The 22,559-nt window shown below is 53.1% G+C and overlaps 1 protein-coding gene across 1 annotated transcript; it reads left to right on the top strand.

The window, feature by feature from the left end:
* Window positions 1-1,323: 1,323 nt before the first annotated feature.
* Window positions 1,324-21,993, top strand: Ipo13 (importin 13). Its single transcript, XM_051171228.1, has 20 exons — window positions 1,324-2,144; window positions 3,835-4,571; window positions 10,559-10,699; window positions 10,809-10,950; window positions 11,061-11,227; window positions 11,409-11,529; window positions 11,616-11,763; window positions 12,166-12,347; window positions 12,422-12,448; window positions 12,628-12,762; window positions 12,959-13,102; window positions 14,635-14,715; window positions 15,188-15,325; window positions 15,505-15,601; window positions 18,418-18,470; window positions 20,871-20,937; window positions 21,024-21,082; window positions 21,179-21,268; window positions 21,555-21,736; window positions 21,825-21,993. The coding sequence occupies exons 1-20, from the start codon at window positions 2,061-2,063 to the stop codon at window positions 21,919-21,921; spliced, it is 2,892 nt and encodes a 963-aa protein (XP_051027185.1). The 5' UTR covers window positions 1,324-2,060; the 3' UTR covers window positions 21,922-21,993.
* Window positions 21,994-22,559: the final 566 nt, after the last annotated feature.

Genomic DNA, 22,559 nt, shown 5'->3' with positions numbered 1-22,559 from the left:
CTGTCCTGGATTGGCTTTGTAGACCAGGCTGGCCTTGAACTCATAGAGATCCACCTGCCTCTGCCTCCTGAGCAATGGGATTTAGCAGCTACCAAGTCATTCTCCTCCTCAGGCTTTGAAGATTCTTCAAACTTTTATCAAGTTTCTTTTCCGGTGGTGCACATTTAAAGTCTTTTTTTTTTTTTTTTTTTTAACGTATACAGTGCTCCAGCTGCACATACACCTGCAGGCCAGAAGAGGGCACCAGATCACATTATAGATGGTTGTGAGCCACCACGTGGTTGCTGGGAATTGAACTCAGGACCTCTGGAGGGAACAGTCAGTGCCCTTATCTTCTAATCCATCTCTCCAGCCCTTAAAGCCTTGTCGTAATCTGTATCCTCCCCAAAACTTCTGATCCTCCTGATGATATGCCAGCCCGTCTCCTACATTAAACTGTGCACCTGCTAGAAGGCTCTGTGTTGGGAAAAGTTTATAATTAGTGAGGAGAAATAAGTCATCCAGTAAACTTAAATAGTTTAAAATAGTTAAGCTTAAAAAAAATAATAATGGTTTAGGCTGGGCATGGCATGGTGGTGCACACCGTTAATCCCAGCACTCAGGAGGCAGAGGCAGGTGGGTCTCTAAATTTGAGGCCAGGTTGTCTACCCTAGGATTAAAGGAGGGCGCCACCATATTTGGCAAGAGACTCCATCTCAAAGCAAACCAACACACCACGGCAGGGAAAAAACACACCTAAGGTACAATGAAAAACAAGTTTCCCATCACTTACACACACACACACCTGCATGGCCTTTTCCCCCAAGCTAATTGTGAGGCACCAAGTAACTCCTATCTTTTCTCTTCTCTAGCAGATGCGGATAGTTCACCAATACAAACCGATTCCTGGGCCCGACCATGCCCTTGCAGTGAGCAGAGACCGAACTTGACCCTCTCCCCTCCACCCTCCAGTCCTGACTTCTAACTCCATCCACAGGCCCCAAGAATCACGTCTTCGCAGGAGTTGCATTCCTAGACAATATAACTGAACAAAACGGTCTTCTGCCGTAAACCGGGAATAGGTTGGGGCTCCACAGGACCCAAACCCACGTGCTCCAAGCCTATCTCTTCACGAGCCGCCTTCCGGCCGAGCGAAAACTACATTTCCCAAGATGCATAGAGGTAGGTCCTTGCTTCGGGTAGGGGCCCCTGGGTGTGCCGTTCCGTCGCCTGTTCGGGGGCTCGCGGGCTGGCACGAGGACAAGGCCAAAGACCCGGAATGAGTTTCCGCGTAGTTCCGCCGTGCCGTGCCTGGATGTGCTTGGTCGTGCCGGGCCAGGACAGGCGTGGGTGGGGGCCTGAGTTGGCGGTACTGGGGACAGGCGCTTGGGACAGCCCGCGTCTTGCTGAGGTCCCCGCCCCGTCCCGGCCAGGCCGGCCCGTCTGTCAGTCACTGGGGCGGAGGCAGCGACCATAGCAGGGCCAGAACCGGGAGGCGAACAGATCGCGGGCCAGGCCAACGGAGGGAATCTAGCTCAGCCCCTCAACATCACCGACTCTGCCCCGGACTCACGAAACTACAACCCCGCGCTTCTTTGGACGCCTCCGTATCCTGCGAAGGGCTCTCTCCCGGGTGATCTCCCAGCCCCCTGACCTCATATCATCTAGGAGCTTACCCAGACTAGGGTGTTATGGGTACAGGCCGTTGACCCTGTGACCCCTCACGGGCCAGGGCCTCTGTTTCCCCTGTAGGCCTCCCTCCCCTATGACTTCTGATTCAAGGGACAGAGCCGTGACCTCCCACTAGGACCCTTGCCTGGGAGCATCTCACTGACGCCTCTCTTTTGGGAGCCGCTTCAGCGGGTCCCCTCCAAAGAGCACATCTTTTGACCTCTGCAACCCCCCACCCACCCCCACCCTCCAAACGAGGTGGGCAGGCCTCGGCAGCCATGCCCGCCCGGGGCATCCCCTCAGCCCACCGTTTCCTGGGTACTCAAGCCGGGGTCTAGCAGGGGCCCGACAGCCAAAGGGCTGGGGCAAGAGAGATCAGGGTCCACCTCCCTGCCAGGCAGGGAGCAAAGATGGAGCGGCGGGAGGAGCAGCTGGGGGCTGCAGGGGCTGGAGCAGCCCCAGCCTTGGACTTCACTGTGGAGAACGTGGAGAAGGTATGAGGGCCTTGGGGTGGGCAGTCCAGTGACAGAGCAGAAGTTCTGGGGACTGACATTAATGCTAGAGCTCAGGCCTGGGCTCAGTGCCCGCTGGGATGCTGCCCCTAGAGCACCTGGTATTTACCGTCTCTCTCGGGCAGCCGGCTTTGGACAGCAGTGTTGCAGTGCCTAATGGGCTATTTTTGGCTCTCTGTAGACACAGGTTCCCTTTCAGAGAGATTCTCTATGGTCTTAGGTTGTTCCCTTCAGGGTGCTGATGGGCCAAGACTTAGGACCAGATTGGCTCCTGACCAGTTCCAGAAGAAAAAGCAGCAGCAGTTCTAGAGGAAACCAGGAACTCACAACACCTGTCCCTGAGGCCCCCCCCCCCTCCCCTCCACCTTAGAAACCGCACCGATGCTGAACCATCCTGGACCTGACTCACTTTGTTCAGTCAAAGGCTCACAAAAATATCTGAAACTAAACCCATCTGCGTTATGTTTTCATTCATCTTCAGAAAAGGGTCTTTTCCTTATTGGATGGAAGTCAACCTGATCCTGGGCAAGCAGGAGTGTGGCTTTGTGCTGGGACCAAGGGGCTTGGCTCTGCTGGCAACTTTTACAGGGCCCTTCTGTCCTCCCTTCCTTACCTGCCCACGTGGCTTTTGGCCATGGCCTCCTTCCAGACTTCTCCATTGCCCAGACCATCTTTTTTTTTTTTTTTTTTATTCTCTTCTTCTCCCAGCATCTAGGGATGCAGGAATATACCACCCCCACCCCAGCCCATGCCCCCAGGGATGAATAGAGAGTCAGGGATACCTTGCTGGAAAGCAAAGGGCAGTTAGAGAAATTTATTATTCCTGAGCCTTGCTTGCCCTCGCAGATGTGGAGAACATATCCCTTCTGTTTCGATTTCTCCTTTTGCATCCCCAAGTACTGAGCAAGGGACAGTAGCCATGAGTGGCTCTCAGGGTTACTCCTAGTTGGTTCCATTTAGGGAACCTGGTTCTTGGGGCCGGACAGCGTTGGCATGGTGGCATGCGGTTCCGTGTGCTGCCGAGGAGATGGAACCATTGTTTTCTTACTGCATGAAGTCTCACCGGAGTTCGGCCCTGGGGATTTGGTCCCTGGGTAGGCACTTGCTTGGGCTGCTTCTGGGCCAAGGTGTCTCTGCTGTCAATCTGATTGGACACTTATTCTCTGAAGATGTTCCCACCCTCCCTTCTAGTGTAGCTGTTCCTGGCCCAAAGCAGCCCTTCTCAGATTTCCCACTGGCTTTAGTGGCAGCCTCCGGAGTGACCTCGGGATGATCCTGGGGAGCAAATGGAGTTTGCTTGTTGGAACCAATGGGAGGGTCAGTTGTATCTGGAAGGGCCAGGCCCTCTCAGGCTGCTCTGTACTTCTCCCTGTGAGGCCATTCCTTCCTTCTAGGTCTTGCCCCTACATACCTCCCCATGGGAAGAGCCACCCCCCCCCCCGCCCATACTTTTGCTGAGAGTCCCTCTGAGAACTCAGTTGTGCTTTAAGAAGAAGATACGAGCATGGGCAAGATGGTCAGCCGAGCCCTTGGCTCTCCCTGCTCACTCCCTTTCCCCACCCCCCAAGTCAGGGAGAGGCAGCATCTTTCAGGAACAAGTCACACGCTCTGTTCTGGGCTCTGGCAGAATCCGGAGTGGCCAGCACCTGCTCAGTCCTCTGCTGTCCTGCAGGCGCTGCACCAGCTCTACTATGACCCCAACATCGAGAACAAGAACCTGGCTCAGAAGTGGCTGATGCAGGCCCAGGTCTCTCCACAGGCCTGGCATTTCAGCTGGCAGTTACTACAGCCGGACAAGGTGCCTGAGATCCAGTACTTTGGGGCCAGCGCCCTGCACATCAAGATCTCTCGCTACTGGAGTGACATCCCCACCGACCAGTATGAAAGCCTCAAGGCACAGCTCTTCACCCAGATCACCCGCTTTGCCAGTGGCTCCAAAATTGTGCTGACTCGGCTGTGTGTGGCGCTGGCCTCGCTGGCTCTCAGCATGATGCCCGACGCTTGGCCATGTGCTGTCGCCGATATGGTTCGCCTCTTCCAGGCTGAGGACTCGCCGGTGGATGGCCAGGGCCGTTGTCTGGCCCTGCTAGAGTTGCTGACAGTGCTGCCCGAGGAGTTCCAGACCAGCCGCTTGCCCCAGTACCGCAAAGGTCTGGTACGGGCCAGCCTGGCTGTGGAGTGCGGGGCTGTTTTCCCATTGCTGGAGCAACTGCTACAACAGCCCAGCTCTCCCAGCTGTGTGCGTCAGAAGGTGCTCAAGTGCTTCTCCAGCTGGGTGCAGCTGGAAGTGCCCCTGCAGGACTGTGAGGCACTCATACAGGCTGCCTTCACCGCCCTGCAGGACTCGGAGCTCTTTGACAGCAGCGTGGAGGCCATTGTCAACGCCATCTCCCAGCCTGATGCCCAAAGGTGAGTTAGTCACCAGCTTCCCAGAGAGGGACAGCTCCACCCACCCAATAAACATGAACGGAGTGTCTGTCACACACTTTATCCTATATGGGAGACACAAAGAAGGATGCAGAGGAGACACAGCCACCACCCCCCTCGTCCTCATGGTTGAGAAAGTGAGGCAGACACTCAACAGCTAATTATCTGGTAGACTATTAAAATATTTGCCTGTTGCTAAGTCCTGGCTGTTCTGCTCCCGACCAATTATTTTTGGTTTCTGCTGCTGCCACCCTGGTCCCAGCTGTCACCGTCTCTTTTCCCAGACTTTAGCAGAGCTTTCTCACCAGTCCTCTGCTTTTCCCCTCTTGTACCCTTGGCCATCCTGTCAGATTGACCTTCTGGAAAAGAGGCTCAAACCTTCCTTTCCTTTCTGACGCATCGTTTCCTCTGTGAACGATGCCTCCATGAGGCACACACCAACTTCCTGTCATGTCACTCTCCTGACTTCCTGCACTTCTATACTGTCCTTCCCGCTCTGTCCCAGCCCCTGAACAGGTGCCTGGCACATCACCTCTGCTTCAACTTAAATTCCATCTCACTTCCGTAGAGAAGTTCCCAAGGCTTCTTAAGACCAAGCTGGTCTTTACTGTGCTATCTCAGAGCTCTTAGTGATATCGCCGGTGTCCCTTCCTAGCCTGTAACGTGATCCCCTCAGAAATGAGTGCGCGTGTCCCCATTAGCCACTCAACTGCAAGGACACTGACTCCTGTCATTTTGCTTTATCTCATTGTGCCTGGGAAATGGAATATCCACTAGTTTCTGAGTGGATGGAAAATGGAGTTGCCTGATGAAGGGACGGCTGGAGGGAGAGGAGGTTGGGTGAGCAGGAACACCTTGAGCTTTGGGAACCACGGCAGGCACAGAACCCTAAGGTGGACGGTGCCGCCCCACATTCCACGACCAGAGAGAAGGTGAACGCAGCAAAGTGTGTGTCTGTCAGACGGGGACCGGCTGCGTTGCGCCCTGGGCACATAGGTGAAGGTTTTCCTCGTGTCAGCTGCTCATGGTCTGGTGAGCGCACGAGCAGGCAACTACCATTCAGTGCTGATGGAGAGAGCAGAGGCTGTCAGAACCCAGTGGGGGCATTTACCTCAGTCTGAGGCAAGGGAAAGCCTTCCCAGAGGAAGTGACAAGCAGGGCTCTGTGAGAGTTAGTCAGATGCATTGATAGATTTGCGGAGGACATCCCAGACAGATGAAGGCATCCAAGCGAGGTGAAAGATGTGAAGGAATTAGCCGTGGCTTGTAAGTTACCTCAGATGACTAGATAGCAGGGCTTAAAGGCCAGAGCGGTAGGAGGACCATGTTCAGATCATGTAGGACTTGTTAACCACACTTGAGAGGTTTTGGGTTTTTTGTTTTTGTTTTAAGTTTTCATCCTAGAGATGGGTGTAAAGTTGCTAACGGATTTTATATAGGAAATGGTCTGTTAAGATTCTTTTTTTGGCGGCGGGGGGGGGGGGGGGCGTGTTTTCAAGACAAGGTCTCTCTGTGTTAGCCTTGGCTGTCCTGGGCTCGCTTTGTAGACCAGGCTGGCCTCGAATTCGCAGCGATCTGCCTGCCTCTGCCTCCCAAGTACTGGGATTAAAGGCGTGTACCTCCATGCCCGGCTTTGGGGTATAAATCGGGCTGGAAGAACAAGACTGGAAACCTGACCCTAGCACTTCAGAGGAAGAGGCTTGGGAGCCCTGGGCAGAGGTGGAGAGGAAAACCGCTGACGGTGTGTGGAGGAGTGGCTAGTGGCGCAGCCTTGCCAATGGTCATGTCTGCATTTGCTTTTCAGAGTTTGTTTACTAAATGTGAGACCTTGGGTAAACCACTCCCAAGCAAAACTTGAGGCGATTATACAAAACATGTGGAGTAATTGCAGTGCTCCGAACAGTATGACGTGCGCAGGGGCCTTCCCTTGGTATCCAGCAAAGAATATTTCAATTCCCTGAGCCATGCTCACATGCTTCAAAGTAGGGGCTGTGTGTATGATGGGCTTGTCCTTTTACCATTTGCGGTAAACGGCTAACTTTTGTTGTTTTTTAGAAAGAAACAGTTACTGTTAAACTGATTAAAGCTGTTTGCTTTAAGCAAGGAAGAAGTAGAAACTGTTACATTCAGTGAGCAAAAGCTCCTACACAAGTGTGCTTTGCCCCCACACCACACACACACACACAAGCAATATGGTTAATTGCTGTTATTTAAAACTTTAAAGGGCTGTGGCTATCAAGGCTCAGTAGTAGTGTAGTATGCATGAGCCCCTAGCTTCAGTCCCACTACTAAAAACCAACAACAACAAAAACATTGGTATGAAGGGTAAATAAGAGGTTAAATACCGTGAGGCGTTGGCTTGGTTGCGGGATCTCCATAACATCAGGTATATTCGTTAGTACTGGCTATTGTCTTTGCAAGGACAGTTAGCAAGAAACATCTGGCTCCCTAGCATGAGGTGGATAACAAGTTCATCAGGGTTCTATTGGCAGCGTGAAGCTCAAGTGCTGGGTGGGCTAAGGAGAATTATCAAGGAAAATACCAGGGTGATGTTGGGTATCCTTGGATACACCCACGTTTACCCACCCAGCCTGTCTCGAGGGCTTTAGCAAGTAATAGATACCCCTTCTCTTCTGAACGAATGAACAAGCAAGGGGCCAGTGAGGGAACCCATAGCCGCCTAGGCACCCATTGGTTGCAGCCCCTTGGTTGCTTAGCAACTCTTCCCATTTTCTCAGCTCTGCTCCCAGAGCTCTAATTGTAGGTCTGGGCTGAGCTCTGTGTGAGCAGCAGCCAAGACATCCCCACAGCCCCGCTCCAGCTGCAGGAGCTGACCATCTCGAGCCCCGCCTCTTGAACCTGCCCTAACCATGGCCCTAAAGTCCTCCTCTCAGGCTTCCTCCACACATCTAGCAAGCCCTCAGGTCTCAAGCTTGTTCTGCTTGCTCAGAGGTCTGGAGCGTGTGTGGAAGGAAATCTACACAGGTGGTTTCCCTATGGGTGGGCTACAACAAGCCAGGAGTTGGCACTGGGGTTCTGTCCTGTCCCATCGCGTTTGTTATATTTGCCTTAAGAAAGTGGTCTTCAGTGACTGATTCCTGGGTAATCAATCCAGTCTCTTCTGCCTTTCCGGGTGTCCCGGTATCAGCCTTCCCTCCAGCCGTGCTTGCACTCAAGTCATCTTTCTTTTTCTGTTCCTCCACAGTTGCTCCTGCTTCCTGGTTCTCTCCTTTAAATCATCCCCCCACCACCACCACCACCACTACCACCACCAAAATACATTTTTTGTTTGTCTGTTTTATTGGTTTGTTTTTCTTTTGGCTTTTTTGAGACAGGGTTTCTCTGTGTAGCCTTGGCTATCCTGGTCTCGCTTTGTAGACCAGGCTGGCCTTGAACTCACAGCGATCCGCCTGCCTCTGCCTCCCGAGTGCTGGGATTAAAGGTGTGCACCATCACGCCCGGCCTGTTTGTTTGTTTTTCAAAGACAGGGTTTCTCTGTGTAGCCCTTACATTCCTGGAACCCACTCTGTAGACCAAGCTGGCCTCAAACACAGATCTTCCTGCTTCTGCCTCCCGAGTGCAGGGATTAAAGGCACACACCACCACGCCCGGTCTGGAATACCTTCTCATAGGGAACTTCAGGAGAGGAAGTGAGCTGGATGGGGGTGTTGAGATTTTCATCATAAGGGTTAGACATACAAACCTAGATCTGCACAGAAGATCCTCTGCAGGAAATTATGCCTGGGCCTTGAAAGGGAAGTGGATCTACAGCAATTTAAGACTTTCTCAGTTTGATCTGTGTCTAAGTTGCTCTTTGACCTTGCAGGCTCTGTTGTCCTTGCTTTAGTCTATTTGAAACATACTAAGGGCTTTCACTGCCACCCTTTTGTCTGCATCACCTGTCAGGTAGAGGATGCCTCGGAAGACAGTGGTGATGCTGTGGAGTTAGCTTCCATTTCAACTCCTAGGGAGCTTATGGGTCATAGCCTTGGCCCCGCCCCTGGCTCTTTGTGCTAGAGCTTGGCCTGAAGATACCCATTGTCTAGTGGTGCAGCCTGTGTCAGGATCCTGAGACTGACTGAAGCTGTCCCAGCCGTCTCCAGGCAACATGCCCTAGGGCTGCCTTTGAACTGGGGGGTATCCTGGTAGGGATAGTTTTTGCTAGCAGGATCTAGAACGGGGTTGTGGAGAAAGAAGTCAACTTTCCTGGTCTGGCTGCCTCTTTATGTCCTTTCATCTTTTCACTGTGGTCCAGATGGTGTCACCTAACAACTTCCTTAGGGCAAATCCAGGTAGCATGGACCCTCATCCCCCCCCTTCCTGCCATACATAGATTACTATGGTGACGCTGGTTAGCATCAGGGAAGTCCCAAGCATCTGATCTTCTCTAAGACCATGACTTCCTCTACTTCGTCCTATTCCCACAGAGTGGATGGAGTTACCCGCATCTCCCTTGGTGTCCTGGCTTTCTCTGCCTGCCCTGTGCTTCAGCATCCTGACCTGGACATTTCATCTCTCTCACTGCACACCTCCTCCCGCTCAGCTCTTACCAGCTCCTGTATCTTCAGCTACCAGCTGACGAGTTCTGGATCTGTGTCTTGCTCTGACCTCGCCGCTGGGTCTCAGGGTTTCATGTCCAATCTCTCTGAACACTTGTACGTGTACGCCTTGTCTGGTGCTGAGCCTCGCCTCTCAGTACAGTGCTCCTGTCTCCGTCCGCCTTCTCCGAGTCTCAGGAACTTCAGGCCTTCCTTCCTTGGCGGAAGGTCAGCCTCTGTAACCAGCAGTCACATCTGCATTGTCCCTTTTCCCTGTTGCTCTAAGCTCATCATCTAGGTCACTCCCGTCCTGCTACCACCAGACGCAGGAGCCAGGACGCTGAGGCAGCCCGTGGGAACTGATGCCCTTATGAGCCGTCACTACCTTCCAAGATCCTCTTTGATGGTGTTGAAGGGTGACATGGCCACCCTTGTCCAGTGTCCCCTGACACCAACTATGTTCCCTTCCGGGGCTGTGATAACAAAGTACCACAAACCGGTGCCTTTGAATGACAGAAAGCGCCTCACAATTACGGAGGCCAGAAGTCTAAAATGAAGGTGTCGGCCAGACTGCGCTCCCTCTGAAACCTGTAGATTTCTTCCTGGCTTCTGGTTTGTTGGCAGCTTTTGCATTCCTTGGCTTGCAGCTGCACTGCTCTCAGTGTTTACCTTTCTCTACTTGGCATTGTCCCACGGTGTCTCTGTCATCACATGGCTGTCTCAAGTCACAGTGGATTAGGAGCACACTTCTTCTAGTATGCTTTTATCTGCAATGATGCTTTTTCCAAAGTCCTCTTTAACGGGGCTCCTGACATGATGACCTTTGTCCAGTGTCGGGCCATTCAGGTACCTGGGGATAGAATGCCAACATTATCTGTTTGTGCACAACAGCCTCTGTTGTTCCTAAGGAGCCGTCTACCTTGTTTTTTTAAGACTGGGCATCTCACTGGCTGGAGCTCACAGAGTAGGCCAGGCTGGCAGGCCAGCAAGCCCCTAGAGCCCTCCCATCTCTGCCTCTCCAATGCTAGCGTCACAAGTACACCCAGCTTTTTTGACATAGGGTCTTGAGATCAAGTTCATGATTGTACGACACACACTGTCTCCCCTGCCCTTCAGCGTACCTTCTAAGGAGATTTTCAACCCAAAACAATCTGTCATGCTCACACATAGAAATGCATTCTCCTTATCCTGATTCCCTCCAAACATTAACCCATGCCTGTAACTCGGCCTCTCTTGTGCTTCCCGCCCAGAGCTCTCCTGAAGGTCTCTGACCTCATGTCCTCCGCATGGGCAGCATCGCAGCAGCCTTGGCCTCTTTGATAGGAGGGCTTTGGAGGAAGCGGGAGGTGGGGGTGGGGACTGTACCTTTCTTCTCAAAACTTGTGGGGTTGGGTGAACAGCTCTGATGGGCCACCTTACCTCCTGCCTCTAGGTACGTGAACACACTCCTGAAACTCATCCCGCTGGTGCTGGGACTGCAGGAACAACTGCGACAGGCCGTGCAGAATGGGGACATGGAGACCTCCCACGGCATCTGTCGCATTGCTGTGGCCCTGGGCGAGAACCACTCTCGGTAGGGAGTGGGGCAGCTGCTGGTCAGATGGCAGGGCCAGTGAAAGGTTAAAATTCTGGACCCTAACTCTCTCTCCTCATCACTCCCTCCTCTCTCCACCCCCCTCCAGGGCCTTGTTAGACCAAGTAGAGCACTGGCAGAGCTTCCTGGCACTCGTCAACATGATCATGTTCTGCACGGGTATCCCTGGCCATTATCCTGTCAATGAGACCACCAGCTCCCTCACGCTCACCTTCTGGTACACGCTGCAGGTGTGTCTGTGTGACCATCAGCTGGACTGGGCCATCATGAAAGAAGGTGGGCCATGGGCTTCTGTGGCTGCTGGTGAGGCCGCTAACTCTTTTCCCTGGCTGTCTCTCAGGATGACATTCTGTCCTTTGAGGCCGAGAAGCAGGCTGTGTACCAGCAGGTGTACCGGCCAGTCTACTTCCAGCTAGTGGACGTGCTTCTGCACAAGGCCCAGTTCCCTTCCGATGAGGAGTATGGATTCTGGTCCTCAGATGAAAAGGAGCAGTTCCGAATCTACAGGTGATGCTCACAGGCCAACCCTAATGAAATAAGGCAAGAGGTAATAAGCAAGGCCTCCTGACTTCCAGGACACCTTTCTCTGGCCTTTAGGCAATTTTGCAGGATTCCGAGGGCCCCTGGGTAGGCTCCTGGCTTACATTAAAGATCCAGGCAGTATAAAAGGCCTTTATGTGCTTTTCAGGGTAGACATCTCAGACACGCTCATGTATGTCTATGAGATGCTGGGGGCTGAGCTGCTTAGCAACCTCTACGACAAGCTGGGCCGTCTGCTCACCAGCTCAGAGGAGCCCTACTCCTGGCAGGTATGTCCCAAACCTGATTCCCTCTGCCCTCTGTAGTTTGTTGCACCCTTCTCGTCAGTCAAGCCAGTGGCGCCCTCTTTCCCCAGCACACAGAGGCCCTGCTTTACGGCTTCCAATCCATCGCGGAGACCATTGATGTCAATTATTCTGATGTGGTACCCGGGCTCATCGGCCTCATCCCACGGATCAGCATCAGCAACGTGCAGCTGGCAGACACTGTCATGTTCACCATTGGTGAGACCTGCCATCCATTCATCCATCCATCCATCCATCCATCCATCCATCCATCCATGAAGCATGTCAGGGCTGCAGGGTCCTGTCCACCCCCACCCCCACCCCACCCCCCAGTCAACATTGCAGCCAACTAGCCCTCCTGGCAAGCTTTGGGCTCCCTTCTGCAGTGCACTGAGCTGCATCTCAGTGATGCTAGTTTGCTGTCAGTCAGACAGAGGAGCAGCAGTGCTAGGCCTCTCTTGAGTAATCCCTTTCTGCTTTTCAGCAGTGAGGCTCACGCTCGGGCATCAGAGTCTCTGCCCACGCGGTCCTCCAAGCACTCTGGATGTCCTGGGGCTATAACTTATCCAGTCCTAAAGTCTGGCCTGCCTCAGTGAGCCTTCTCTTTCCCCTTCCTTGTAGGAGCTCTGTCTGAGTGGCTGGCTGACCACCCTGTCATGATCAATAGCGTTCTGCCCCTCGTGCTGCATGCCCTAGGCAACCCCGAGCTGTCTGTCTCTTCTGTGTCTACCCTCAAAAAGATCTGCCGAGAGTGCAAGTATGACCTGCCACCGTACGCTGCCAACATTGTAGCTGTCTCCCAGGTATGCGGGGCCCCAGGTGGTGCTGGGCCTTGGAGTGCCCTGCTCCACGCTGACATGTTGTTCCCTGCCTGCAGGACGTGCTGATGAAGCAGATCCACAAGGTGCGGCCCAAGCTTTCTAGGGGAATCGGTCACCCCTAAACCCTGCCTTTTACCTTCTTCTCCTCCCCACGTATCTCTTGTTCTTGGTTCTTGTAACCTTCCCCAAGAAGCTCGTCCCTCCTGTCAATTCACAAGCAGATGTGACCAGGATGGCCCATCCCTGTTTTCCACTCCCACAGACAAGCCAGTGCATGTGGCTAATGCAGGCCCTGGGCTTCCTGCTGTCAGCCCTGCAGGTGGAAGAGATCCTAAAGAACCTGCACTCACTCATCTCGCCCTACATCCAGCAACTGGAGAAGCTGGCGGAAGAGATAGTGAGTGAGCTCTGGGGACCTGGGGCAGCACTGGGGCTCGGGAGCTTCCCTGTGTGCCAAGGGGTGAGCATGTGGGAATTGGCACTGTGTGCGCCTAGGGGTGGGCATGTGGGAACTGGCACTCAGGTCTGGTGTTGAGAGCTGGCCCCTAGGCTGGGCCTGGGAGATCCGGAGCTTGATTGCCTTCTCCCCGTAGCCCAATCCCTCCAACAAGCTGGCCATTGTCCACATCTTGGGGCTTCTTTCCAACCTCTTTACCACACTGGACGTCAGTCACCATGAGGATGATCACGAAGGCCCTGAGCTCCGGAAGCTGCCAGTGCCGCAAGGACCCAACCCAGTAGGTGACATTGTCTTTGCTACTACACCTTTCCTCATGGGAATGTCTTTGTCACTCTCCAAGTCTGTGGGTAATGTCGGTGTCACTTTCTAACCCCACAGAGGTCAAGTATTTGTTCCTTTGACCCTCCACTTCCTATGTAGCCATGCCATTGCATCTCTCATCCTGTAGATGACATTTTCCTTGTCCTCAGCCCAATTGGGGTGTTGTCATTGAGGTTTATTTGTTCCCCTCCCCCAAGGGACACTGAAATTATCCTTTGGTCCCATTAAACTGTGTTACAGCTCATGTTCAACCCCATTTCTTTTGGGCCTCCTTCTTCCTCGTTCGCTGTCCCTTACAGGCACTCAGGATGCTCACGTGTCCACGTATAGTCATTCTTGCCTTCAGGTTGCCCTCATTGAGAGGAAATTCACAGAAATAGATCTCTGCAGAGCAGAGTGATAAGCACTGTGCTGACGTGGCATGGGTTTTGGGCTGACCGCTTTGCCTTTTTGTTTTTGGTTTCTCTTTTGAGACAGGGTCTTGCTAAGTAGCCCTGGCTGGCCTGGAACTTGCTATGGAAATAAGGATGGCCTTAAGCCCAGAGAGCTTCCAGCTTCCGCCTCCCCGAGTGCTAGGATCAAAGGCATTTGGAATTTGACGGTCTTGTTTTTGTCAGTTGGAGATTGAACGTAGGGTCCTGAAAATGCTAGGCAAACATTCTGCCACCAGTCTACATTCCCAGCCCTTGAGGTTCTGGATGCTCTGGGACAAGCCTTGGCTTCCCTCGCAAAGCTGTGGCCACTGGGCCCTGCGGGTGCTCCACACAGGACTGCCGGTGCATAGGAGGCTTGAATGAGACAGCCTGGCAGACAGCAAAGTTCTGCACAAATACCAGGACTGCACTGGTCATTGCACTTACATGCCACATGCCTTTTCCTGGGGAAAAAAAATGAGGCCAGGGACACCCTGCTCTCGGCTCAGATCCACACCTCAGCTTCAGTTACCATTTGAGCTCTTGGCCAAGCCTGGGCCACCATCATCCCACAGAGCCCCCTCCTCTTCTATGGCAGTGATCACTCTGCCTTCCCTATCTCCCAGGGCCTCAGCCTGCTCTCTGCTCTGCCATAAGCTGCCCATATCTACGCATCCCATGGGGCTCCCTACCCCTCGTCCATTTGGTGAGACAGCATCTCCTCCTCAGGGGCTAGCCCATTGCTTTGGTTTTTATTCTGAGCAGAAATGGGTAGAGAGTGACTTGTTCTGTTGTCTTGTTTTGCTTCGTCTGCAAAGCTTATCACAATCTTATCAAGGGCTAAGAATGTCTCTGCTTTGCAGCTCTGAGTCCTCCTCTCAAACAACCTGCAACTCAAGATAGTCTTCTCTGTCATTGTTGGGGGTCAAGCTCACTGTTTCTTGCCCCAGGGGTCCTACGTAGCAAATCCTCAGTGTGCAGTCAGGGGTGATGGATGAGCCTGGCCTCCAGCCTCCTGCGCGTCGGCGGGAAAGTGGTGGCCGTGGCGGCGCCTCACACCTCCCTGTGTCTTTAGGTGGTGGTCGTGCTTCAGCAAGTCTTCCAGCTCATCCAGAAGGTGCTGAGCAAGTGGCTGAACGATGCCCAGGTGGTTGAGGTGAGCCCCGACCCTCTCTGTTCCTCGGCTGATTTGGGCCAAAAGTACCAGAGGAAAGGATTGTTGCCTAGCCCCAATAAGGGGAGAAGGCTGCAACACTGACATAAGAGCAGACCGGTGTTTTGCCCCCAGCCCCCACCTGCCACCTGCCCTGTATCACAGCAGTGCTGGGGAGAAATGATAGTGATGTCAGGACCAAGTACAGATGTCTGTTGTAGCATCAGAAACCTGGCTTTGGTCCCTGTGAGTTGTGATTTCGGTTGCTCTTATGTCCCCTGAGAGGAAATGTAGCGGGAGTCAAGTGACAAGGTTTGAGCCTGTGCTCCTCTGTGGAGAGCCTTTTGCCTCTTCTTTTCAGGCTAAGAAGAAGTTGCTTGATTTGCAGGCCTTGGCCAGACTTCTGGGTAAGGGTCCTTTCTCAGGCCTTCCTCCCATGACCTGCTGACAAGGGTCTCTCTGCTCTCCTCCTCAGGCGGTGTGCGCCATCTTCGAGAAATCTGTTAAGACACTGCTGGATGACTTCGCCCCCATGGTGCCACAGCTCTGTGAGATGCTGGGTCGGATGTACAGCACTGTTCCCCAGGCCTCCGCCCTTGACCTCACTCGACAGGTAAGCCATCTGCTTTGGGCAGTAAGTGCTCTGGGTGTCACCCTAGTTAGAGACCTGACTCTGGGTTGGGAGTGTGGCGGATGGTTGCCATGGCTGGGGTACCCACCTGTATTCCAGGGGAGTTGGTCTGTCCTGGTGAGGCGGGCCTCAGCTGACCAGCGCCCCCTGCTTTGTTGTAGCTGGTCCACATCTTTGCTCATGAGCCTGCCCACTTTCCCCCAATAGAGGCCCTCTTCCTGCTGGTCACTTCCGTCACACTCACTCTCTTCCAGCAAGGTAAGTGCCCATCAGGGTCTCTGCCGCTGCGTTCACTTCCTCCACTGGGGAGGCAAAGCTACTCACTCCATTCTCAGTCCCCTGGCCACACGTGGGGCTTGATGGGAGACTTGGGGGATGAGGCACAGCACAATGGTTACCTGTAAGCAGTTGGCACTTCACGTTGAAATGGGTAAGATGGTGAACGATGTCTTTTACAGCCTGCCTGCGCTCCACGCCACCGTGGATATTGGGGGGTGCTGGGCTCAGACTCTGAGGGACTTGGGCCATGGGTCTGGCTCATTGCCTTTGGGATGTAATGAGAAGTTGAAGGAGCATGGGCTTCAAAACAAGGTAGACCTAGAATCTAAGCTCACCACCACCAAACTAGTTGTGTGACCTTGGGCAAGTCATGTACCTTTGCTGAGCCTCGTTTGCATATCACTACAGGCATTCTGGTTCCTTGGGTCCTGGCTTGGGCTTTTGCATATAGAGTACTCAAAAGCACCAGTTCCTTTTCCCATGTTTAGTCCTTTCTGGGGCCCAAAGAGCCTTACGGGTGGTCCTAGTCCCTCTTTCTGCCGCCCTCTGCCTGAGAGAGTTGGAAACTGGACTTTGGGCTCCCTGCCTAACCCAGGTTCTAAGCTGACACAGAAACGATGCTCTTCTCTCAGCCCTGTAAACCTAACCTGGATTTGAGCTTTGAAGTCAAGCAGAGGTTTCAGCAGGGGCCCAGAGGCCCAGAGTGCTCCCATCTCATACCATTAGTGTCTGGTCCCTTGTGGGCCATGGAGCACTGTCCTCCACTCCCTCCCATCTCATACCATTAGTGTCTGGTCCCTTGTGGGCCATGGAGCACATCCATTAGTGACTGTCCTCCACTCTACCTCGCCCACTCCTTGTTCCTCCTTTCTGGATGAGTCCTCATGATCTTAGGTCTGTTCATCCCCCAGTGGGCCAACTCCTCACGTTCCATGAGCTCTTAGTTTAGGCTCTGCCTCACCTCAGTTAACTCCATAAACTCCTATGTGCACACCTTCCCTCTCTCCAGTCCATCCAGCATACAGCAGTCATTGTACTCCATAAAACACTAATATGATTGCTTTCCTCTCTCACCTAAAAGCCTTTCAAATGCTGCCCATTGCCCTCAGGTTCTTGTCACATTCGCATAGGACCAAGCTCTGGTGTATCTCTAATGCTCTCTCACAAGGGAGGCAATCCAGCCCCACTGACTGACTCTCTCCTTACTATGCCCTACTTGAACTCTGTGCCTTGCTCCTACAATTGAAAAGTGCTATGCCCTTGACTGGGTGAGCTCTCACTCTTCCGTGTCTTAGTCAGGAGGCAGGCACTTGTCCTCAGACAAGTGACTCTGAGGCAGACTTGGCCACCTGTAGCTATGTGCTAAAAACTGCATCATACTTAGACTGCTGATAAAGCCCAGGGCACAAAGTGAGTAACCTCCACATCTGTCTCTCTTCATAGACTGAATCCTCTAGGGCAGGATTGCATCTCCTCGCCTGCATTCCTTGTATGAGGCCAGTCTCAAACACTGTTGAATCAGGGAGGGCTCCTGCCTTCAGAACCTTTCTCCCACACTATCTGGCCCAAGCAGGAAGGCCCACACACTGTACTCACTCTTTTACTGTACGACCCAGGCGTATGGGACATCAGACCTTTCCAGGACCTGAGTAGCCCAGACTTGAGAGTTGAGAGGATCGGCCTTAGGGAGTGGCTCCTAGGAACCTGGAGAAGGAAGCGAAGGAGAGGTTATGTATCACATGTGGGGGGACAGAAACCTGTGGCTTATGCAAGATCACACAGCTACTCAGTGGTGTCTCAGGCACAGGCCTTTCCACTGCACCCTACTGAGAGTGGAGGAGCCCAGGCAGGAGCTGCGGGCGCATGCCTTGCTTTGCCCTAGAATGGTCAAAGCTGAGTCAGGGATGGCCAACATCACTATTTGTCAGGGTTATTGGTTGTCTTTCTGGGCAGGATAGTCCCCCTACCTGTTTTGCTGTCCCAGTTTCAGGCTTCCTCAGGCTCTAACTTCCTGCTGGGTCACGGGGTGACATACTGACTGGTTTCCCCTTTTGGTATGTCCCAATACTGGGAGCTGTCCTCAGTCCTGAGTTTGGCTGTCTCCTAAGTCTTTGCCGTATGGAGGGGACTTTGCTGGGATAGGACTCTCCTTCATGGCCTCACGATACAGTTTACTCCCCAGGCCCTACTGATGACTTGACTTGCCAGCCTCTTAGCACCCAGGGCCCCACCCTACCCAAATAGGAGTTCTTTAGTTTAGGCAAACAACAAATTCTTTTCCTTGGCCAGACCAAGAGCCCCAAGGCCATAAGACCAAAGGGGACACTTACTCAAGCTCTCATGCCCTAGACTTCCCAGGGCCTGCAGCCAAGCCTTAAAGTGAAGTGCCACGGAGCAACCTGCAGCCACTTAGATGGTGGTGACAGGGAAGTATATGCCAAGAAGCAGCGTAGGGCTCCCCTAGGTGATCAGAGCTAGACTGTTTCCTCAGCTCTGTGGAATCTTAGACTTGTTTGAGTACCAAGAGATCACTGTGGGGCCTGGGCTGAGGTGGAATCGGGGAGTAGGTGGAAGGCCGTGAGGGAGCTGGGGCAGGCCCGTCCTTCACTCTGCCGTCTCTTTCTGTTGGGCTTCTCCCAGTTCATGGTTTTTGTATGTTTTGTTTCTTTATCTTGCTTCCTGCTGCTCATGTGCCCCACGCTGTCTCCTGCAGGCTCTCAGTCCCACATAACTATATGAGGTTGAGTTGCTGTTTGTATAATTTTTTCTTAAGTTCCATCTTTATTATATTTTAGGGCCCAGGGATCATCCTGATATTGTTGATTCATTTATGCAACTCCTGGCACAGGTGTGTTTTAGTTTTATTCATTCACGTTCTGTTCTCTCTCTTTCTCTTTCTCTTATGTTGAAATTCAATTTAAGCCTATTTTTAGCTTTCTGTTGACAAATTTTTTTTTCTGTTCAGTTGAATAGAGTTTCTTCATCTGTTTCCGTGGAAGTTGACAACCCAACACCCCCCTTTAGTGTCCCTTTGCCTCAACTAGCTCAGTCACCCTCAAAAGACCAGAAAGAGGCTGATCCTGAAGGGAGGGAAAGGGAAGGGAGGGGGTGGAGACTGTACCCAACAGTTCCTGTGTGGCCGGCTTACCCAGAACCGTCAAGGGTAGGGCTGAAGTGGAAGGGCCTGAGCTTCACTGTCCCCGTGCTCCCGCCGGGGACTGCCTGCCTCAGTGCTCCCAGCTTGCTCCTAAGAGGTAGGCTAGGAGAAGCTCCAAAAAGCAGAGCTCAAGGTGAAGGAGCTATGTGCAGCCCAGGGTCCATCTGGTGGCGTTCGTGCTGCCAGACGTGGGGTGCAGGCTCCACTGTGAGACCTTAGCAGGATGTGCTTGTGTCTGGGCTGTGACCTTATTTCGTATGTTTGGAGTCTGGTTTCAGAAAGAAACAGAAGTCGTCTACTGTAAGTGGGATGTGCACTGTGCTGGACACTGAGACAGGTGTGAGACTGATGTGATGTGTGATGCGGGTGGCCCTTATGTTGTACGAATGTTGACATGCGATTTGTTAGATAATTGATGCACACTGAACATGGATATGTGTTGGCAGTGTGTGTGTGTGTGTGTGTGTGTGTGTGTGTGTGTGTATGTGTGTGTGTGTCCCTGTGTGTGCGTGTGTGGTGGTGGTGGGGTTTGGACATGAGAGATGAGTTGGTTTTTGGTTTTGGGGTTTTTTTGTTTTTTGAGACAGGGTTTCTCTGTGTAGACCTGGCTGTCCTGGGCTCATTCTGTAGACCAGGCTGGCCTCGAACTCACAGCAATCCTCCTGCCTCTGCCTCCCAAGTGCTAGGATTTAAAGGCATGCGCCACCATGCCTGGCCGAGAGATGAGGTTTTGTTTGTTTGTTTGTTTGTTTGTTTGTTTGTTTGAGACAGGGTTTCTCTTGTAGCCCTGGCTGTCTTGGACTCCCTTTAGAGACCAGGCTGGCCTGGAACTCACAGAGATCCGCCTGCCTCTTCCTTGCAAGTGCTGGGATCACAGGTGTGCAGCACTGCTATGGACAGGTGGAGGTCAGTGTGATGGGTCCCTATGAGTTGGAAGGGCTCTGTGAGTTGGAGTAACTGGGATATCTTTTTGTTTACCTATCCCACAGACATTTGCTGAGCTTGTAGCAATGCTGTGACTCTCTATATAAGCACATACAGTGGTGTGGTTCTTCTCTCCTGGAGCCTCCAGTCTGGCGGGGATGGGGCAGAGGAATGAAGGGGGGTATTCTGGCCCTGGATGGGTTTGCGTGTGAGTATCCGTAAGGGTGTCTCTAGCAAGAAGGCTGTGGGTCTGCTGGAATGGCGCACTTGTGGGAGAGGGCTGCGAGTGTGTGGATGGTTTGGGATGTGTGAGGGTTGGGTGTATGACTGTCGTGAGCGTGCTGTAAGTGCAGAAGAGTGTTCATGAAGGTATGGCAGGGCATTTCAAGTTGGGGCACATGTAGGGGTGTCTGCACCGGAATATACATGTGGGTATCCATGAGGGGTCGGAGGGTGTCTATGTTGTGTGCGCTGGGGACATCACTGGAGAACGGCAGTGTTTAAGGAGTGCTGGAGCTGTGCCGAATGTCCTCTGTAACTCAAGGATGTGCTGACCATGTGTGGTAGCACTTGGGGCAGGCCATCTGCCCTCACCCTTCCATCTGCTATCCCCATGGCAGCAGTGGCTCCTAGGATGGGGGTGGCTGAGAAGGCGCCCCAACAGAGTATCCTGTATTTCTCTTTGAGGAAGAGCTGAGAGAAAAATGAAAGGAATTCAGGGAGGGGTGTGGGAGTGCAGTGCTGGGCTGGGGTTCAGTCCAACTGCTAGCTCCTCTTCCTGCCACCCTTCCTACACACCCAAGGGATGTGCACTTCTTTGTGATTCAGAACACAGTAGCCTCACCTCAGGCTGCCTGGAGCCTTTGGGAGAGGGAGAAGGGAAGCTGTTTGCTTAGGGAGTGATTGGGACCTAAATACTCTTCATTACTGGTCCCTACCCACAGCTTCTCACACCTGTGTGTTCAGGTACACCTACTTGTACACTCAGCATCCCTGGGGCAGCTTCTCACTTGACTGAACTCTGGGATGATGGGGGTTCCTCAGAGATGTCTGGGTGGCATCCTGTACCCATGTTTCGTGATGTTAGGAGCTGGTGATGGCAGGTGATGGGGAGGGATGGTCCTTGGAGCTGGCTGGGGCTGGCCTTACCAGCTCCACCTCCTGCAGGCTTTGAAGCGGAAGCCAGATTTGTTCCTGTGTGAGAGATTGGATGTCAAAGCTGTGTTCCAGTGTGGTAAGTGGGGCCAAGTGGAAAGGCGGGCCTGGGCTTCCCCTGCCACCGCGAGGCCCCTTCTGATTTAACCTCTACTTCTCCCACAGCTGTGCTGGCCCTCAAGTTCCCTGAGGCACCTACAGTCAAGGCCTCCTGTGGTTTCTTTGTGAGTCCCTTGACTCCCCTTGGGACTCAGATGGTAGGGGCGTGGTGTGCAGGGAGAGGTGAGGAGGAGCTGGGTTGACAGGCTTCTCTTCTGCAGACAGAGCTACTGCCTCGGTGTGGGGAAATAGAACCTGTGGGGAAAGTGGTACAGGAAGATGGCCGCGTGCTGCTCATAGCAGTGCTGGAGGTGAGCTGGAGTAAGTGGTGGGTTGGGTGTGGGGAACTCTTCACTGCTGAGGCAACTGGTAATGCGGGGGAGGGGCGAGTCTTGGATTTCCTAAGCTCTCTGACTCTGTTTCTCCTACAATTAAATGTCTGAGCATTGCTTGCCACGAGGATCAGCTAGCTCTCAAGAGACGGTGCTCACTTACACAGCTTGGCTGTGGATGTGCCCCAGAGAGCCCACAACATGGCTAGGCCTCCTTGCTACATAGGAGAAAGGCTCTGCTGTACTGAGAACCCCTCTTTCTCAGGCCATTGGGGGCCAGGCCTCCCGCAGCCTCATGGACTGCTTTGCCGACATCCTGTTCGCCCTGAACAAACACTGCTTTAGCCTTCTGAGCATGTGGATCAAGGAGGCACTACAGCCACCTGGATTCCCATCTGCCCGGCTCAGCACTGAGCAGAAGGACACCTTCAGCCAGCAGATCCTCCGGTGAGCAGAGCTGGTGTGGGCCTAAACCCGGGTATGGAGGTGCCGGTGCGGCAGGCGATGCTAATGCACTCTCCCTTCCCTCCCCCAGTGAGCGGGTGAACAAGAGAAGGGTGAAGGAGATGGTGAAGGAATTTACACTACTGTGCCGGGGGCTACATGGCACAGACTACACAGCTGACTACTGAGGGACACCTGTGTCCCACTCACCCCTTCACACCCTTTCCTACTCCCAAAGAGTAAACTGGACTCTCACTACTGCCTCTGCTTCCTTTCTGCTTCCACCATCGCCTAACTGGACCCAAGCTTGATGGAAGAATGGAAGGATGCTTGGACCTAGGCCTTGATTAAGAATAGTGGGGAAGCCAGGTGTGGTGGTGGACACCTTTAATCCCAGCACTCGGGAGGCAGAGGCAGGCGAATTCCTGTGAGTTCGAGGCCAGCCTGGTCTACAAAGTGAGTCCAAGACAGCCAAGGCTACACAGAGAAACCCTGTCTCAAAAAGCAAAAACAAACAAACAAAAGAATAGTGGGGACATAGAATGGGTGCAGTTGCACACACCTTTAACCCCTGCACTTGGGAGGCAAATGCAGGCTCATCTCTGTGAATTCAAGGCCAGCCTGGTCTACACAGTAAGTTCCAGGGCAAGACGTCCAGAGCTAAATAGTGAGACCCTGACTTCAAGCAAACAAAGCAGAATGGTGGGAACACCTAGCTCACAGGGTAGGCACTACCGTCTAAGCTGCCTGGCCTGGAACCAAACACGGCCCGCCCTTGCTCCCAGGATGAGAGGCTACTGTAGCACCCATAACCCACAAATGCTCC

The sequence above is a fragment of the Acomys russatus genome, chromosome 29 (assembly GCF_903995435.1).
Source record: "Acomys russatus chromosome 29, mAcoRus1.1, whole genome shotgun sequence".
NCBI lineage: Eukaryota > Metazoa > Chordata > Mammalia > Rodentia > Muridae > Acomys > Acomys russatus.
This window is presented reverse-complemented; position numbering and strand designations above follow the sequence as displayed.

What these genes read in the sequence shown, in the direction of transcription:
- Ipo13 (XM_051171228.1), top strand. Translation starts at nt 2,061, where the DNA reads ATGGAGCGGCGGGAGGAGCAGCTGGGGGCTGCAGGGGCTGGAGCAGCC. An exon ending in GAGCAGTTCCGAATCTACAG is followed by an intron (nt 11,228 to 11,408) that starts GTGATGCTCACA and finishes TGTGCTTTTCAG; the next exon opens with GGTAGACATCTCAGACACGC. An exon ending in TGCTCATAGCAGTGCTGGAG is followed by an intron (nt 21,269 to 21,554) that starts GTGAGCTGGAGT and finishes CCTCTTTCTCAG; the next exon opens with GCCATTGGGGGCCAGGCCTC.